Genomic DNA, 20,865 nt, shown 5'->3' on the forward strand with positions numbered 1-20,865 from the left:
ACTATGTACTTACATCAAAAAATAAGTACAATGTACTTACTGTGTTCAAATTGTATTGCAAAGCCCTTTAGCTGATATTGAGGTGAGATACGGGTAGAGTTAGGGTCAGGTGTGGTGGTGTGGGTCAGTTTAAGGGTAGAGTTAGGGTCAGGTGTGGTGGTGTGGGTCAGTTTAAGGGTAGAGTTAGGGTCAGGTGTGGTGGTGTGGGTCAGTTTAAGGGTAGAGTTAGGGTCAGGTGTGGTGGTGTGGATCAGTTTAAGGGTAGAGTTAGGGTCAGGTGTGGTGGTGTGGGTCAGTTTAAGGGTAGAGTTAGGGTCAGGTGTGGTGGTGTGGGTCAGTTTAAGGGTAGAGTTAGGGTCAGGTGTGGTGGTGTGGGTCAGTTTAAGGGTAGAGTTAGGGTCAGGTGTGGTGGTGTGGGTCAGTTTAAGGGTAGAGTTAGGGTCAGGTGTGGTGGTGTGGGTCAGTTTAAGGGTAGAGTTAGGGTCAGGTGTGGTGGTGTGGGTCAGTTTAAGGGTAGAGTTAGAGACAGGTGTGGTGGTGTGGGTCAGTTTAAGGGTAGAGTTAGGGTCAGGTGTGGTGGTGTGGGTCAGTTTAAGGGTAGAGTTAGAGACAGGTGTGGGTCAGTTTAAGGGTAGAGTTAGAGACAGGTGTGGTGGTGTGGGTCAGTTTAAGGGTAGAGTTAGGGTAAGGTGTGGTGGTGTGGGTCAGTTTAAGGGTAGGGTTAGGGTCAGGTGTGGTGGTGTGGGTCAGTTTAAGGGTAGAGTTAGGGACAGGTGTGGTGGTGTGGGTCAGTTTAAGGGTAGAGTTAGGGTCAGGTGTGGTGGTGTGGGTCAGTTTAAGGGTAGAGTTAGGGTCAGGTGTGGTGGTGTGGGTCAGTTTAAGGGTAGGGTTAGGGTCAGGTGTGGTGGTGTGGGTCAGTTTAAGGGTAGAGTTAGGGACAGGTGTGGTGGTGTGGGTCAGTTTAAGGGTAGAGTTAGGGTCAGGTGTGGTGGTGTGGGTCAGTTTAAGGGTAGAGTTAGGGTCAGGTGTGGTGGTGTGGGTCAGTTTAAGGGTAGAGTTAGGGTCAGGTGTGGTGGTGTGGGTCAGTTTAAGGGTAGAGTTAGGGTCAGGTGTGGTGGTGTGGGTCAGTTTAAGGGTAGAGTTAGGGTCAGGTGTGGTGGTGTGTGTCAGTTTAAGGGTAGAGTTAGGGTCAGGTGTGGTGGTGTGGGTCAGTTTAAGGGTAGAGTTAGGAACAGGTATGGTGGTGTGGGTCAGTTTAAGGGTAGAGTTAGGGTCAGGTGTGGTGGTGTGGGTCAGTTTAAGGGTAGAGTTAGGGTCAGGTGTGGTGGTGTGTGTCAGTTTAAGGGTAGAGTTAGGGTCAGGTGTGGTGGTGAGGGTCAGTTTAAGGGTAGAGTTAGGAACAGGTATGGTGGTGTGGGTCAGTTTAAGGGTAGAGTTAGGGACAGGTGTGGTGGTGTGGGTCAGTTTAAGGGTAGAGTTAGGGTCAGGTGTGGTGGTGTGGGTCAGTTTAAGGGTAGAGTTAGGGTCAGGTGTGGTGGTGTGGGTCAGTTTAAGGGTAGAGTTAGGGACAGGTGTGGTGGTATGGGTCAGTTTAAGGGTAGAGTTAGGGTCAGGTGTGGTGGTGTGGGTCAGTTTAAGGGTAGAGTTAGGGTCAGGTGTGGTGGTGTGGGTCAGTTTAAGGGTAGAGTTAGGGTCAGGTGTGGTGGTGAGGGTCAGTTTAAGGGTAGAGTTAGGGTCAGGTGTGGTGGTGTGGGTCAGTTTAAGGGTAGAGTTAGGGTCAGGTGTGGTGGTGTGGGTCAGTTTAAGGGTAGAGTTAGGGTCAGGTGTGGTGGTGTGGGTCAGTTTAAGGGTAGAGTTAGGGTAAGGTGTGGTGGTGTGGGTCAGTTTAAGGGTAGAGTTAGGGTCAGGTGTGGTGGTGTGGGTCAGTTTAAGGGTAGAGTTAGGGTCAGGTGTGGTGGTGTGGGTCAGTTTAAGGGTAGAGTTAGGGTCAGGTGTGGTGGTGTGGGTCAGTTTAAGGGTAGAGTTAGGGTCAGGTGTGGTGGTGTGGGTCAGTTTAAGGGTAGAGTTAGGGTCAGGTGTGGTGGTGTGGGTCAGTTTAAGGGTTAGGTGTAAGGGAAGTGCTAACTGTGTAATTACAAATGTAACTACAGAAATTAATTACAGACGTAATTACATGCAGGTATTTTTTAAATGTAAGTACAATGTAAAAACATGTATGTACACAATAAGTGCATTGTATCAAATGATTAATTACAATATTAGTACATAGTAGTTAGCGCTACTTAATATAAAGTGGGTCCTTTTTTTGTCTTGTTTCTAGTCAAAATATCAAAAAATTCTTACATTGAGCTAAATAAAAATAATCTTGTTTTCTGTTTGAATTAAGATTATTCTGCTCACCCCATTGGCAGATTATTTATCTTATTTTAAGCAAAAACTCTCTTCATTTTGAGTTATTTTTTCCCAAAACAAAACAATACTTTTTACTTGTCTAGTAAATACTTCTTAATGTAAGAATTTTTTGATATTTAGACTAGAAACAAGACAAAAATACTAAGTAAGAAATGCATTTTTTGCAGTGCTTTTTTTTTCAATTTTTATGTTTTAGTATGTTTTAGCACTTTGGGCAACCTTGGTTGTATAAAACATTTGCTTTATAAATAAAGCAAATAAAGCATAAAGATATGAAGACACTATTTGTTCCAATTGTTCCATTAAAATTTTTCATTTAAAAATATTTTTCCTGACTATTATCTCATATGCCAGGGTTAATATCATGTGTGAATGAGTGATGAGACTTACGGCGTTCTTGCTGAACTGATTGCTGAGCCGGCTGTAGTCTCGCTCGCTGAACGGCTGGATGGACTGTTGCTGCACACTCATCGTGAATAAAGGCTGCCGGAGAACAAACGGCAATCAAATCTCAAATCTCAAAGTATCATATAAACATTAAGCCCTATTGGCACGGGATTAGTATTATCTGTAGCCTGGATGCCAGCCGAATTTAGCCCCGCCCACAAAATGTTTAGGTCGGGTAGTTCGGTCTGGCCTCGCTCAATAGAGGAGTAATTATCTAACAGAAACCGTTCGGACCAATGAGATCATCAGGGCGGGCTTTAGCCGATGACGGACAGATGATCGACAGAAACTGACCAATGAGATCATCAGGGCGGGCTTTAGACGATGATGGACAGATGATGGTAAGAAACTGACCAATGAGATCATCAGGGCGGGCTTTAGCCGATGATGGACAGATGATAAACAGAAACTGACCAATGAGATCATCAGGGCGGGCTTTAGACGATGATGGACAGATGATCGACAGAAACTGACCAATGAGATCATCAGGGCGGGCTTTAGCCGATGACGGACAGATGATCGACAGAAACTGACCAATGAGATCATCAGGGCGGGCTTTAGACGATGACGGACAGATGATCAACAGAAACTGACCAATGAGATCATCAGGGCGGGCTTTAGACGATGACGGACAGATGATCGACAGAAACTGACCAATGAGATCATCAGGGCGGGCTTTAGCCGATGACGGACAGATGATCGACAGAAACTGACCAATGAGATCATCAGGGCGGGCTTTAGCCGATGACGGACAGATGATCAACAGAAACTGACCAATGAGATCATCAGGGCGGACTTTAGCCGATGACGGAAAGATGATCGACAGAAACTGACCAATGAGATCATCAGGGCGGGCTTTAGCCAAAGGGGCTTGGATTATATTTGATCGAATCCTAAACGGAGAGCTTGTTTGTATCTGCATTCACCTTCGCAATTTCTCTCAAAAATGATGATCATGTTGGGTAAGTACTCTCTGTATCAGTAAATTATTTTATTTTTTTACAACACCGGCTAAGATCGTTTATTCCAGTGCGTTGCCAAGTTTTTACAAAAAAACCCTTCAACTACTAGCCCTAAACAATAGCTTCTCGGGGGGTTCTCCGAGAAAAAAATGGTGTTTGGGGGGTAAAATGTGTGTTATTTTTGCAAGGTTGCTGCTAATTCGCACTTATGGGTCTATATATCACATAATAGTCGCTTCAACCCGCGGACATAGAAAAGAACCCGCGGGAAAAAACGCAGACTTGGCAACACAGTGCAGTTGAGCTCTGTCTGTTGACATTTGACAATGCGTCGCTTCATTGCTCTGATTGGCTGTAGGTCTGTCCAATCGAGGTCTTTCCCGGTTCGGTTGAAACACGCCTCATAATCACAGCCCAATGGAGCATCAGACTCATATTCTGACTAGAGTTGAGGATGACCACGTCAGGCTATATTATCTGCGGACCTCTGGTGATTTGCAATAATTGCAGAGAATGTCTGTGATCTTAATGCCGTGTGAATCGCCCATGTCTGTAATTTGTAAAGTAAAAATTCCCCCGCAAATGACCTACCATATTTCGCTGATAGGGCCTGTGATAATATTAGTCCCGTGCGAATCGGCATCTCTGTGGTTTGGCCAGGATTAGGCGGATCGTATATTATTTTTGCACGGTTTTTGCTTCCTGTGCGCATTTCTGTCTTTATCTTTCACGAAGAATGGAGGCTGCATTCATTATGCGCACCGTTATGAATTCCCGCACGGATTAAACTTTCACTTTAGAATGAGTAGCCTACTAATTTGGGAGCAAATTGCTTGAATGGCGTGTTTAATATTAATATCAATACTATTCTTAATGAAAAACATAACAACAGAGCAGTACAAGGACAAGCTCTGGGTGCTTTTACATGTAGCTTTGAAACTGAATCTTCCGCCGTATATCGTCAGCTTCTCACTCGTGATGAATGAAATCTGACTCCTGCTGTCTGTGCTCAGGTCAGTTTTTAATTGTAGCGTCTGTTCTCTAAAGGAACGAAATTATTTGTATTACTATAAAACTATCAAAATTATATTGATACATATGACTGTTTATGATTTCATACAGCTATATCTATAATGGGAAAAAAAAAACATTTACAAGTCTTGACATCATATCCGGGATAAATCAGTAAATTTGAGTAAAATCACAGGCTTTGCTTATCCTGTGCGAATGTGCCACGAAAAAATCAGATGTGGGAGTCATTTCTAAATCACAGAGGTGCCAAGATAATACTAATCCCGTGCGAATAGGGCTATAGAGACCCTTTCACCTTGATATTATCACATAGAGAATTTGTCAGTTCCACGAAATGGTAAATACAAAATGTCCAACAAATAAACAAGGGCTTAAGAGTAGTATTTACCTCATAACCTCCGAGCTTGACTGTGACGGTGACATCGACAGGATGGTTAACCACACCCACTACAGATTTAACCAATGAGATGAAGAGTAGCGGGAACCAGATGATGCAGATGAGGAAGAGGATGATGATGCCGCCCATCCCATACTTCACTATCTTCTTCTTCTTTTGTCCTTTTGGTTGGGGATATTTCTGCAAAGAGATTATTCATGGACACATTTGATTATTATGCATATTATAGTTTTACACATTAGAATTAAATTATGAATATTCAAGAGGTACAGAAGAGCTGAAGATCAACCTCAGGTAGGCAAAAATATAATGTTCCGGCCCCGCGTTCTGCTTCTGGGCCAAAGTTTAAACAGTCTCTCCTGCTGGAGCTTTAAAGCTGAAAACTCTGACTTATGATTTTCATAAAAGGAAGATTAAAAATCATAATAAGCCCATAGACTTTCATTAAGGGGGTTGAATTTTTTAACCTTTATGTAGAGTATTATCCACCACATATCACTGTCAAAGCCTAGCAACTAGTTTAGGGAATGCTATCAACATGATAAGTCATGTTTACAACATGCTAATTAATGCTAGCAACATGGTTCTTCATGCTAACATGCTAAATCATGCTACCAAGTTCTAACATGCTAATTAATGCTAATCCACACTGCCAACATTCACACTGTAAAAAATGCTTATCTTACTTAGTATTTTTGTCTCGTTTCTAGTCAAAATATCAAAAAAATCTTACATTAAGAAACATTTACTAGACAAGTACAAATTATTGTCTTGTTTTGGGGGGAAAATAACTCAAAATGAAGAGATTTATTTTAAAATAAGCTAAATAATCTGGTTAAAAAAATATTCTTGTTTTCTGTTTGAATTAAGATTACTTTTCTCACCCCATTGGCAGATTATTTTAGGCAAAAACTCTCTTCATTTTGAGTTATTTTTGGCCAAAACAAGACAATTACTTTTGCTTGTCTAGTTGCTTGAACTAGAAACAAGACAAAAATTCTAAGTAAGAAAATAATTTTTGCAGTGCAAAATCTATATATTTTGCAAAGGGGAAATCATGGGGTAACAGGGCTTACGGTTTATATTCATGGTAATTAAAAGGAATAAATAATAATACAATACATTACAAATGCTAGTTTAATTGTATGTCATATGGTAGTTTATCAAACACATCTATACAGTCAGTAGTTATGGGATATCAAAGTGTCTCCTATCTGTGGAAAGTGTCGAATGTTTTCCGCATGCTAAAGAGGAGCTTCTACCTTCTCTGTTTCACGGCTGCACTTGATGATGAAGATGTTGGCGTAGATGTCCTCGACACACATCCAGTTGGAGAGAGACAGCGTCGTATCCGTCCAAACCCAGTCCATCACGGCTCGAAGCTCAACTAAAAACGGAACCAGCCGGAACCTGAGGAAACAGGCAATTAATTCCACTCGCAGAAATCAACTTTGATTGAAGTGAAGATCAGGAACACTGCAAAAAATGCTTTTCTTACTTAGTATTTAGGGGCCCCTATTGCATCTGTTAGTTTCCTATATTATTATTATTATTATTCCTCCCCTCTGGGAGTCAATGGCAGCCCTAGGAACCATATGTAGGAAAATGATGAAATTTGGCACACTTGTAGAAATGGTCATCAATAGTAAATGGACAAAATTTGGAGTCTCTAAGACCAACTCCATAGCGCCACCACCAGTTCAAAATTTCAACATTTTAACTGTTATAACTTTTGAACCATTTATAATAGAGAAATGAGACTTAGTACATCTGATTCCTCTCTTCATGCTTATCACAATCAATATCATACATTAAGGCTCCGCCCATTACAGTAACGGCCATTTTGAAAAGTACAGTATTCAGTTTTTTCTGAAAAAATACCTCAAAATGAAGAGAGTTTTTGCTTAAAATAAGATAAATAATCTGTCAATGGGGTGAGAAAAATAATGTTGTTTTCTGTTTGAATTAAGATTATTTTTCTCACCCCATTGGCAGATTATTTATCTTATTTTAAGCAAAAACTCTCTTCATTTTGAGTTATTTTTTCCCCTAAACAAGACAATTAATTTAGCTTGTCTAGTAAATACTTCTTGTTTTAAAGGGATAGTTCACTTTAAAAAAACGAAACAAAATTTCTCTCATCCTTTACTCACCCTCAAGTTGTTTCAAACCTGTATGAGTTTCTTTCTTCAGCTGAACACAAGGGAATTTTTGAAGAATGTCAGTAACCAAACAGTTAACTGGAGCCATTGACTTCCATAGTATTTTTTTTTTCCTATTATGGAAGTCAATGGCTCCAGTTAACTGTTTGGTTACTGACATTCTTCAAAAATTCCCTTGTGTTCAGCTGAAGAAAGAAACTCATACAGGTTTGAAACAACTTGAGGGAGAGTAAAGGATGACAGGATTTTCGTTTTAAAGTGAACTATCCCTTTAAGAATTTTTAGATGTTTGGACTAGAAACAAGACAAAAACACTAAGTAAGAAAAGCATTTTTTTGCAGTGCTGTGCCCACCCTTGGAAGAGGAAGAGGTTGAGATGATCGAATTTCTTGGTGAGGAAGTTTCCCAGGATTCGTGTCGGGTATCCACAGCGGATCTGATAGGCCGACAGCGTGAAGTAGATGCACTTGAAGAAATACCAGAGCTGGGCCACTGAGTTATGATTGAACGTCCTGTGAACATACAGGAAGTGATGTAAACTCTCGTTTATCTGATCTCAGTTGCACCTAGGGCTGTAACGATTTCACCAAAAATAAAACCGCTACAATGCAAAAATTGCTTTTCTAACTTAGTATTTTTGTCTTGTTTCTAGTCCAAACATCAAAAAATCCTTAAAACAAGAAGTATTTACTAGACAAGCGAAAGTAATTGTCTTGTTTTGGAACAAAATAACTCAAAATTAAGAGAGTTTTTGCATAAAATAAGATAAATAATCTGCCAATGGGGTGAGAAAAATAATCTTAAAACAACATTATTTTACTAACACCATTGGCAGATTATTTAGCTTATTTTATGCAAAAACTTTCTTAATTTTGAGTTATTTTGTTCCAAAACAAGACAATAATTTCTACTTGTCTAGTAAAGGTTTCTTAAGGTAAGATTTTATTTTTATTTTTTGATATATAGACTAGAAACAAGATAAAAATACTAAGTAAGAAAAGCATTTTTTGCAGTGCAAACTGCACTTGGTGTGACTGACAGGGTGGAGTCACGTGACTAAAACCGAAATAACTGAAATGGGAAAAATACGTCACTTAGAGGTTCTGAATTTCGGTTTCGATTATTTTTCGATTAATCGTACAACCCTAGTTGCTCCATCTATGAAACTTTTCACTTACCTCTCGGTGACAGCGGGAAGGATGAAGAACATCCACAGGTGGATCCCGAAAACCAGGATAACCTGGAAGATGAGTTTTCCCAAGACGCTCTTGCGCAAGTAGATGGCTCGATCGATAATCATGGTGCTGAACTGAATGAGGAGCATGACGAGAAACGCCTCAGGAACCTGATCCTCAGACAGAGACGAGGCGATATCTGCAGCCGCCGAGTGTTTCTGGACAGAGCGGACACTTATACTCAAACACTGACATATTTTCACATGATTACAATTACAGTAAACGGGTCTCTGCAAAGAAAAATATAAATCCAATATTCAATTCCCAAAGTGTATGGTAAGTTCACATCACTAAAAGAAACTGATATGAGCTGCAGTTGATTTACCATCAGCTCAAGATCACAAACGACGATCTGCACCAATTTTGGGGAAGTTCAGAAAATGTACGTTTTTAAAGACAATCAAAATGGCGGACACACTGCAAAAATGCATTTCTTACTTAGTATTTTTGTCTTGTTTCTAGTCTAAATATCTAAAAATTCTTAAAACAAGAAGTATTTACTAGACAAGCAAAATTAATTGTCTTGTTTTGGGGGAAAATAACTCAAAATTAAAAGAGTTTTTGCTTAAGTTATGCTAAAAATAATCTTGTTTTCTGTTTGAATTAAGATTATTTTTCTCACCCCATTGGCAGATTATTTATCTTATTTTAAGCAAAAACTCTCTTCATTTTGAGTAATTTTACCCCAAAACAAGACAATTACTTTTACTTGTCTAGTAAATACTTCTTGAGTTAAGAATTTTTAGATGTTTGGACTAGAAACAAGACAAAAATACTGAGTAATAAAAGCATATTTTGCAGTGCAGCAAATTAAAATAGGCCGAATTAAGCCGAATTATGTTAACATTATTGGCATTTTCATCACATTTGACCAGGAGGTAGCACTGTTCCAAAACTTTATGATTACCTTCAGAGCGTGGTGCTGATAACACATGCAGTTTCGCAATGAAACGCTAAGGCATCCGTAAAATATAGCATTTTGCAGCAAAAATACTGTGTTATAATTAGTGCTTATTTCACATTTTGTTCCATTATAGCGCCACCAAGAGGTGCAATCCCACCATTTTTGTTATGTGCCTCGAGAGTGCGCTCATATATAAGTGTGTCAAATTCTGTGAAAATATCTCATTTTGTTTAGGAGTTATAGACATTTATATTTATAAGCACATTAAAAATTACCCATGTCTGACTTTTGATGTTTTTGCCACTTACAATACATTTTTTGAAATTTGGCTTAAAATATTCAGTCAACTTGCTATGATTCCAAGTTTTCCTATAAAAATATATATTGATTCAAATTTTGTAAGACACTTTCATTTTACAAAGCTCATATGCAAGGTGAACGATCATGAATAATCCTGTAATTCACACCTGAGAGAACAAAAGAACCACATAATGAGCCGAATAAAGAATGAGCCTTTGAGTCAGGTATGTGACTGAGATGGGAATACTGGGCAAAGTATTCCCATCACTTTGCCTATTCTTTCATTTTTTTGTATTTTATTTAGAATATAGTTAACAATATAAAGTGAGACACGAGTCTAAATGTCGATTTGATTTAAGTGTGCTGACCTGCATTTTTATTTATTCATCAAAAATTTGACTCCACATTTTATTCCATATATCAGGAGAGTTTTATTCTACTGCGTTAGTAAGAGATCCATCTGTGGATAGATATAGATCCGGGTCACTAAATACCCAATTATGTAATAATGGTTGGCAAAACATTAATGCATTAAAGTGTCAATGAAAATGACTCACATGAAGTGACCAGGACAAGTCTAAATCATTTGGCATCCTTAACGTAGTTGCATAATATTATTTGCATTTAGCATTGTTGTTGTCTTAACTAAGATTGGGTATAAAAAGGTTGCCATTCCAAATCATGCCATTCCTAAACCCAAATCCTGTAGGCATTCCTTTAATATTTATTGGCTAGGGAACTCATTGAGTTTTCTGTACTCACTCCAAAAGCCCAGAAACCGAAGATGACGATGATAAAGTCCACCACATCAGTGAGAAACATCAGCGCATAGACATCTGTAGCCGCCTGATACTCCGCATGCAGGATATTCTGGAAGAATACACAGCTCGGCCTGTAGACATTCTTCACTCTGCGGAGATGAATTAAAAACACACCACAAGATAAAATTAATGAACATTAAATATGGCATTAAATCATGAATTACACAACGAGTTAAGACCTGTGAATCAGCAGAGACATTATATCAACGATACTCTATGTTATATATCAACTACTAGTTTTCAAAATATATATAGTTATAACAGATGGAAATGTTTAATTGAAAATGTAATCATAGTAGCACAAAATATGAAGTGTCTTCATAAATGTGTTATTTTATTAAACTGTAGTGCTTGTTTTGATAATTTTATGGAGAGTTTGGTTAATCTTTTAACTGAATTCTTCCTTTTTATGATACAAATGTGACATTAAATGTCTACAAATGTTTAAAACTGATCCGAGATCAGGTGAAAATCATATATAGAGACTGGTGGTTCATGGGTTCATAGATATCTTCGCCCCCTAGTGGCCAAATGAAAGGTTTCTAAATAGTGATGACGTAACAAAGCCTCTTTGTCAGTTTGATACACGCTCTGAATCACTGATTCGAAACATGAATCGCAAGGAGTTTCGAAATCGCCCCGTCAAATGCCCATTGAAATCAATAAAAGGGGGAAATATTGCACCTTAATTACGAAATATTGGCCACCATATTTGTATCGGACAATATTTGTTGATATTTGGCACTTCTTCTTCCGCTCTGGAAGTCTATGGCAGCCCATAAAACCGTTTGAGGGAACGTTATGAAATTTGGCACACAGATAGAGGACAGTGCAAACATTTACCACAGCTAATTTGGTGTCTTTAGATCAAACTCAAACTAATTTTTTCCCCTAATTTAATTCCTCTTTTTTTCCTCTAATTCCTTTACTTAATACGATTTGTCATTGCATACGAAGTCATTGCAAAACTTTCCCGCCAAAAAAAACTACTTTACTGAACTTCAGCTTAGATCATCTATAGACCAATGCTGTCAAAAAGTTATCAAAAGCTTTTTGATAAACCCAACCGTTCTCGAATAACAAATTCGATGAAGTGCGCCAAATTGGACACAAGTCTATATCTCCACAATGCTTTAGTGTATTCGGACCAAACTTGGTACAGGTCATCACAAGCTTGACCTGAGGCAACAAGTAGCATTCTTTCAAGTTGTCTTGTTAGATTCGGGGCGGCATTCTGAGAATCTTTCCATATTGGTCAATTTGGGCATCGGACATTTTTAATTTTGTACTAAAATGCTATATTTCATTAAATATCATATCATTACGAAACTCAGTATGGGTCATCGGCACGATGCACTGAAGGAGCCTGCGAAGTTTCGAGGCAGCGCCACCTAGTGGTGAAATCAAATACTCACATGCTTATAGCTTTGGATTTGGTTGACTTGTTTTTATGGAAGTGAATTAGGTTTGGTTTGCATTTAAACAACTTTCGTGAAAATCTTCAAAATCGTTAGTCCGATCAAGATGAAACCACCGTAGGGAAATTAGAATTATAGTGAGTTATAAACATCTGAGGCCAAATGTCAAAATTTGATAGTAAGTGTCACATTTTTTTAAAATCAAATTCAAGTATGGGTTATTTTTATATGCTCATAAACACAAATGTATAACTCAAAACATTTTTTTTTTTTTACCAAATTTGAAACACATATGTATGAGGGCACTCTGAGAACACACAAAGAAAGTGGTTAGACTGTGCCACTTGGTGGCGCTAAAATTGAACAAAACATGAAATTGGATAAAAAGGCTAAAATGAAAACTAAAAGCATTTATGGGTTTTCAACCTTTTTGTTTAAAATTGTCTCAATGTCTTTACTAACATTTGCACTTCAAAATAGGAAAATTCAGTTCAGAGCAATATGTGCAGCGCAAGTCTGTCATATTGGCTACATAAAAATATAATGAGACCATTATAATTGTGTGCTTGAGACACAGATTTAATGGTGAGACTTGTTTTTGTAACCAGGCTCTCAAAAATTATATAAAAAATTGGATTTCGATTTATCGGCCAATATTTAAAATATAAAGAATTATTGGCTATCAGGCAAAAAAAATTTATCAGTTTTTCCCCCATCTAGTGGTGTAAAGGTGTATGACCATCCAGTGAATATTAGTTTCTGTTCCTCTCAATTCTGATTTCGTTCTAACTCCTACGGTGGCCGATTTAGTCCAAGATTAACATGGCAATCCAGTTCGACCACGTCCATAGCCCCGTTTCCACCACAGGAACTTTACCCAGGAACCAGGAACTTTGGGTGGTACTTCGTGTGTTTAGACCGCAGGAACCAGGGTATAAATGAAGTTCCGGGTAAATATTTCCCCCTCCAAACGGCCCTGCTCACGAGGTAGTACTTTTTCAAAGTTCAGGAACTTTCTAGGGCGGGACTTGGGCGCTGAACATGCTGATTGGTTGAGCTCAGGCAGCATTTTAGTTCAACCGGCATTTTTAAAAGTCTTTTGCGAGGTTCGGTCTCGTTCAGTAAATATCAGTCTTGCTCTCTGTCTGATGGCGCGCGCTCGTCTCAGCCATCTCACGTTCAATGTCCGTAATAGCTGATAATAATATACATTGTCATTTTAAATCTAGCTTTACAAGCTTTCTGAATATGCTGCTGAATCTGCATATTAGTGCTCTTTTCTGTCGTTGTTAATTTCCTCTTTAGTAAACCTATACATAACCAGCAAAAGCAGCACAGCTTGAATCTCTTCCATACTCGTTATTAATTTTTTTTCACCATGTAAACGACCTGACCGATTACTTTTAAGTGTGTGTCCTTACATGACGTGACGGCGCGTGCCGCGCTCATGTTGACAAGAGAGGAAAGTACATTTTTCTGAGGGGTAAACTTTTTATTTCTTAAGTTATGAAGATAATGTTGGAGTAATGACACAGCGTATATTGCCTCAGGCAGTTTTTACTTTAACTGCGCCTGACAGAAGATTTTTTTTTTCTGAGATGATTATTACACTTTACAGCAAATAGCTATAAATAATACTGTATTAGTCCTGGTGGCCTTTAAGAGTTGCTATGGCCACAGTAAACACACTCCAGCTGCTGGAGAAAACAGCGGCGACATTTTTGGTGCGGCAGACAAACTGCATGTGACAAAATGATTGCGATTGAAAGTCATCACATGTAAACACCAGATCGGTTTAGATAACGTCTCATGTAAACAGTTCACTAAATCTTTCAATCGGTACACTTAAAAATGACTACCGTCCGTCACTGACTGGAGGAGCAGTCGCGCGCAGTCCTACATCACCGGACTAATTTGCCTAATCTTCTCGGAACTTTATCGCGGTCGAAACGCAGACAGCTGCAGGTCTGGGGGGAGAAAAGTTCCTGTAAAAAAGTTCCTGGTACAAATTGTTCCGGGTAATTTTGGTGGAAACGGGGCTCATGAGTGCCATTGAGTGTTATTACACGGCTCTGTGAAATACTTGATTCTGATTGGTCAATCGCGCATTACAGCGGTATGTTATTTCCAGATAACACACACCGCTCATCCGGGTACTGCGAGTTATCTTGACCGGTTCTACTTCTGTGCTTAACGCTGGCGCCATCTTGTGGCTTAAACAGCCGTGGGTTACAATGGAAGACTTCAAGGCGGGTTTCCTTTATAAAGTTTTAAATATGGATATTTTTCTGACACAAACGCATCGATTGGAATCAGAAGGCTCTATTAACCCATCGGAGCCGTGTGGAGCACGTTATTTGACGGACAGCTGCATTTAATGGACTTCAAACACAGCTCCAACTACTGCTGGGATTAACGTTAGCCTGGACTTTTTAAATATAACTCTGATTGTATTCGTCTGACAGAAGAATGTCATAAACACCTATAATGACCTGAGGGTGAGTAAATCATAGGCTTGGTTTCATTTTTGGGTGAACTAACCCTTTCAGCATTCATTCTCAACATTTAGCAGCAATAGATAAAGGCTTAAAGCAGTCTGGAACTGTTTTTCTTCGCGGAAGCTTTGCGTAAGAGCTAATCAAATATTTAATCTCAAGACAATATTTTGTGTCTAATTTATTTGAGACTAGTAGGCGTGTAATAAGCGGGATAATGTCCACCCAGCCGGTTGTTATCACAGAATAAACCCCTTCAGAGTGACGCTCCGCTTCGCCTCGGGGTCCTGATCACTCTGAAGGGGTTTATTCTGCGATAACAACCGGCTGGGTGGACATTATCCCTTACTTAAAACGTGAAAGGCGAAGCTTGAATTTACGGGTATGTCCCTCTTTGGCTACTGTACTTTCAAGATGGAGGAGCAACATGGCGACCAGCATTCGAACCCCTCACCCGTATGTATTTTCAATGGCATATTATAAACTTACGAGAATACTTTATTACTTGTAAGAAGTAAATATACATTAATGAGCACATGTATTTTTGAAAGAACTAAGTGTTTTTAGCTAAGAATAAACTAAAATAGTTACACAGTGTAGCTTTAATGGAAATGGCCATTTCTGACCGTGGCTGGTAGACCACCTCGGACCAACAACAGACCGCCTATACTATGATGATCTGGTCTTTTTTTCTGACAGGTTGAGCAACAGGAATCTTACATGGATAAGAAAAGGCCTTTGAGTTTTCCTTCAACAGCATTCAGTAGTTTCTTACTGGTGTCCTCAGCATGTTTCGTCTTTGACTTCTTCTTCTTCTTCTTCTTCTTGGGTTCTTTCTCTCTCATATCTGACAGGATTGTTCATACATGTCAAAATAACACAGTACAATCTTATAGACATATGAATCATATATACATAGGGTTGGGTATTGTTTGAGTTTTAAATACTCTGATTACTGATTCCCAGTATAAGTTAAAACATTTAGATATCAAATATATTAATTCTCTGTCTTTTTGCAAACATTTTGCTGCAGCTGAATACCATGAACAAAAATACCACAGTAAAAACTGCTAGCCTAACTAATTTAAACATTATTTAAAGGGGGGGTGAAACACTCAGTTTCAGTCAATCTCATGTCAATCTTGAGTACCTATAGAGTAGTATTGCATCCTTCATATCTCCGAAAAGTCTTTAGTTTTATTATATTTATAAAAGAAATATGGGCTGTACCGAGTCTTTCCGGAAAAAACTGAGCGGCTGGAGGCGTATCGTGTGGGCGGAGCTAAAGAATGATGAGCGCGCAAAGCGGTGACGTCCTCAAGCGTGGAGAAGCCCATCTATCTCAGCTAATACAGATAATGATCCAGAATCAGATCTGAGGCTGAAATAAACTGAACAGGAGAAGCAGCAGCAGCAGGACGTCCGTCTCTGTGGTATGGACTGTATTTAGTGGCCTGTCAACATTTGTGTGTGTTTACTCGCAGTTTATGAGGACATGATTCGGTTTATGGACTATTGTATGCGACTAAACCTTAGCAGTAGCAAGCAAAACGGTTTTGCACGTCAGACTAGTGTAACGTTATACAGAGAACAACAATGGAGTCCGTTAGCGCATTTGACTGACGAAGCACGCGATCGTGTCGTTTACTGATGTTTCCTCACGCCACGATAGCCGACAGCACAGACATCTGAAGCAGTTTAACTCACCGGCTGCTTCCAAAGCAGGACCGAACCTTTATCGCTGGGACCGCTCCGTCAGAAACACACTTCTTTGGTATGATTTGGTGAAGTCCTGACAGCAGTGACCGTGGAGATCCACTTTGAGACGCGACTGAAGCGATGTTGTGAAGCTTCCCGTCATTTCTGCGTTCAAATCGGGTCAAATGCAGCGCTGCCTTCCCAGAATGCTGTGCTGAAGCGTTGAAGTCGCTCGACGTCACCCAGAGGAATAAAGTGGAGCGCGGCGCGACAGAAGTGTTCACGGACGACTGGATCTGCAGCTGAGAGTGTGTATGGGCGTGCATTTCCTCTCTCGCTCTAGTCACGCACACACACCCTACCGGGAGAAGAGCCCGTACGGCCCATACAAGGACCTTCCGCTCTATTAACGTCAAGCCGACCCATACTCGAAAAAAACTCTCCGAAACTTGTGAGAAACCGGAAGGAGTATTTTTGACACAGAAATACTCCATCAAACGTCCAACATTAGTTTTTGAAACAAGTCTTTAACAGTGGAAAAAGCTCAGTATGCATGAAACAGCATTTCACCGCCCCTTTAAAACCAGTAGCAAAATCAGTGACTTTGATGCTAACGACTTTTTGAGACCCATTTTGGGTTTTTTTTTCTTTTAAAAAGTGATTCGCGACAAACCTAGTTACTGCTTGTCAAACAGAAAATATGCAAATGGAAAAATATACTTTATTTATAGGGCATTCAGCTATATATTGTGTTAATATACAGTATGCGAGCATGGATTGAGAGTTGGCGCATTACGTCATCTAGTGACATTAGCTATAGTTGGCAACACTGTTAAAGTCAAGTAAACAGTCAATAATAAAATCAGAGCAAATAAAATAATTAGCAATAGCACAAATAAATACAACTCAACAAAGATCAACTGTAAAATAACACTATATGGTATGTTTTTTCATAAATAAAACATTGATTTTATAAAAATAAAGTTACAAAAATGAATCAGTCAAGAGAATTGAGTGATTTTCTCTTTATCTTTTGTTGTTTGATCCATAATAATGACACAGACAGCAGAAGGTTTAAAAGGCTACTGTCACTTTAAGAGCAAATGCACGGATCTAATACACTGATACACATCTTATGTGTTTACGAGGGTATTTTGAGAGTATTGGTCTGTTCAAGCGCAAGAAGACACAAAAGAGAACTCAATTCAGTATTCACTCACTGTATGAGAGGCTTTCAGGTGCGCAACAAAGAAAAAAATGCTTAAAATCACATTAAAATGCGAACAGAGGAATCGGTAAGCCAAATGGAGATTTTATAACAAGTAACTATTCCCAACACTATATATAAATGTGTTTTTCAACAGACCTGTTTCTGCTGTTTTTTTCCTGCGGAAGCGAAGGAAGCGGCTCTTCTTTTTCCCCTTTTCCTCCTCCTCCTCTTTTACAGTCTCGGGGCTGTCGGTGTGAATGTTGGCTTCTGGGTCGGTCTGTATTTCAGCTTCGGTCGGTGATTCTGTCGACGGCGTCATTGAAAGCACCTCTGTTTCGGGCTCTGGCTGTGCTCGACTGTCCTCTTCATCTGACACTTTCTCATCTCTTTCCTTCTTTCTCTTCTCCGCAGATGAAAGATCGCTCTTCTCTTCCAGAGGGCCTTCTCGGTCCCAGAGACCATAACGCTGAGAGAGAAGAAAAGACAAAAATGTATATAATGATGGATTACAAATCAAGTCAAAACACACGGGAAACGGTGTCCGTATAATTTAAGTCCTCACAGATTCTTAACTGTGATGGAAACAAATGTATGTTTTAAAATTAGGCATATAAAGTTAACTTTCATACCAATGGAATTTGAATGGGAAGGTTCTGAATAGAAACAATGGGTTCCTATAGAGTGCAATAGTTCACGCCTTTTTCACACTGCAAAAAAATGCTCCTCTTACTTAGTATTTTTGTCTTGTTTCTCGTCCAAAGATCTAAAAAATGCTACATTAAGAAGCATCTAATAGACAAGAAAAAATAACTCAAAATGAAGAGTTTTTGCTTAAAATAAGATAAATAATCTGCCAGTGGGGTAAGAAAAATAATCTTAATTCAAACAGAAAACAAGATTATTTTTTCCCCATTAATTTCTCCCATAGGTATTTAAATAAACAAATCAACTATGAGGTGATTCACAAAATTGCAAACACTGATTTGAAGCAAAAAAGTAATAGGTAATAAAACAAAAATAAAGGAACAAGACTGTGAACTTAGCTTTGATGAGGGAAGACTACAATCCCATGAAGCATTGCAAACAGCATAATCAAATTTAAAATTATGGAGAAATATAAAACTAATCATTTAAAAATGGGAGAGGGCGGAGCTGAAGAGATATTTTGGAACTTTCTGAACAGCATCATGGGTAATGTAGTTTTCACCAAGATTACGTCATTCGCTGTGCATTATGGGAGTGGTTGGAGCTGAAGAGATATTTTGGCACAGTTTGCTTGTTGATTCTGATTGGTGGAATATTCTGTAAAGCATTATGGGTAATTCATTTTTCACCATGATTACGTCATTCGTGGTGTTTCATAGGAGTGGGTGGAGCTAAAGAGATCTTTTGGCACGTTTTGGTTGTTTCGACTGATTGGTTGAATATTCTGAACAGCATCATGGGTAATGTAGTTTTTCACCAAGATTACGCCATTCGTGGTGTTTCATGGGAGTGGGTGGAGCTAAAGAGATATTTTGGCATGGTTTGCTTATTTCGACTCTGAATGGTGGAATATTCTGAACGGCATCATGGGTAATGTAGTTTTTCACCATGATTATGTCATTCGCTGTGCTTCATGGGAGGGGGTGGAACTAAAGAGATCTTTTGGCACATTTTGGTTGTTTCAACTGATTGGTGGAATATTCTGAACAGCATCATGGGTAATGTAGTTTTTCACCAAGATTACGCAATTCGTGGTGTTTCATGGGAGTGGGCGGAGCTGAAGAGATCTTTTGGCACATTTTGCTTGCCATTGTTATTTTAAAACTATAAAAAATCTTTTTAAGTTGAAATAATATGGGCTGACAGCTTCAACAGAACCAACTACAGTTGACTAACAGCCTCATAGCTCACAGTAAGGCTGACTTTAAAGGTTTTTAAACTATTGCTAAAAATCAATTTCCCTATGGATAAATGTAATGCAGTTTTTACTTCCGGAGCCCGACTGTTGTGCTCTAATGGGTTCCAAAATGCTCAAAACATACTTCATACCAATAACTAGCAATAACTTTCAACTGTGCTTTTAAGATGGTGAGCATCAGAAAAACAGGCTTGTCTTTTAACAGGCTAGACGTAATACCTGGAGAAGTGAGCGGTGAAAGAAGAGTGCCAGAAGCTGGAGCAAATCATAACGGATGTAGTTGTCGGTTTTCTCCAGGCCCAGGATCCGTGGAGGGAAAAAGGGCTTGTCCTCATTTAGCGTCAGCTCATACTCACTATTCCACGGGAAGAAGCCGAACTGAAACAGGTATTTGACCACCACCATGACCTGTGGAAAGCACATCAGGCCAGACACAAACACTTGAGTTATTATAGGTCCAAAAGCAATTGTTTAACATGCAATGTTTCAAAGCTTTCACAAAAGTAGTCCTTTTACACTGCAAAAAAGTCTTATTCAGCAAAAAAGTCTTATTCAGTTTTTTTTTCTTGTTTCCAGTCCAAATATCTAAATATTCTTAAATCAAGATGTATTTAATAGATCAGTAAAATGACATAAGATATTTTTGCTTGTTTTCTGGGGAAACATCTAAATGAAGTGAGTTTTTGCTTAAAACAAGCTAAATTATCTACCAATGGGGTGAGAAAAATAATCTTATTTCTGATTGGGACGGAAACAAGAAACAAGATTTCAATCAGAAATAAGATTATATTTTTCTCACCACATTGGCAGATCATTTTGCCTGTTTTAAGCAAAAAAACACTTCATTTTTAATTTATTTTCAACAAAAAAAGGAAAAAATATCTCATGTTGTTTATTTTAATAGTAAATACAACTTGATTTAAGAATTGTTAGATATTTAGACTAGAAACAAGACATATTACTGAGTAAGAAGAGCATTTTTTGCGGTGTAGAACAATGTGTCACACCAGCTTGACTCTATAAAGCCTGATTGGAAAAAAGGTTTCTTTATTAATATCTGAAACATCCCACCTCTGTGTAGATAATGGCCGTCATCCAGAACCTCTTGGAAGGTCGGGGAACAGACAGCATGGCCCAGAGAAAGACTAGGACTGGCAGAACCAATGAGATGACAGAGGCTGTCACCAGGTTATTGAGCACGATAATGAAATAACAGACCAGCTCGGAGTGAGCCGCCAGAACATTATAGAGCGCGAAGAGCAGCTTCAGCAGTCGGTTCTGAGACGAGTAGAACTCACGACTCTGGATCAACTCCTCAACACTGAAGGGCCTGAGAACACAGAGATAACAAATGAACTGCAGTAACTCATTTTACATTAAAGGGGGGGTGAAACACTCAGTTTCAGTCAATCTCATGTCAATCTTGAGTACCTATAGAGTAGTATTGCATCCTTCATATCTCCGAAAAG

General features: G+C 39.1%; 1 protein-coding gene across 1 annotated transcript in view; it reads right to left on the minus strand.

Annotated features, from left to right (window-relative positions):
* Positions 1 to 20,865, minus strand: part of piezo1 (piezo type mechanosensitive ion channel component 1 (Er blood group)) — a 202,054-nt gene that overhangs the window by 9,603 nt on the left and 171,586 nt on the right. Inside the window, 10 exon segments of the mRNA XM_067452042.1 lie at positions 2,803 to 2,895; positions 5,242 to 5,430; positions 6,513 to 6,660; positions 7,766 to 7,924; positions 8,591 to 8,805; positions 10,614 to 10,761; positions 15,306 to 15,432; positions 17,650 to 17,959; positions 19,616 to 19,804; positions 20,468 to 20,726. Coding sequence (XP_067308143.1) covers positions 2,803 to 2,895; positions 5,242 to 5,430; positions 6,513 to 6,660; positions 7,766 to 7,924; positions 8,591 to 8,805; positions 10,614 to 10,761; positions 15,306 to 15,432; positions 17,650 to 17,959; positions 19,616 to 19,804; positions 20,468 to 20,726 — 1,837 coding nt within the window.

This window comes from Pseudorasbora parva, chromosome 1 (genome assembly GCF_024679245.1).
Source record: "Pseudorasbora parva isolate DD20220531a chromosome 1, ASM2467924v1, whole genome shotgun sequence".
NCBI lineage: Eukaryota > Metazoa > Chordata > Actinopteri > Cypriniformes > Gobionidae > Pseudorasbora > Pseudorasbora parva.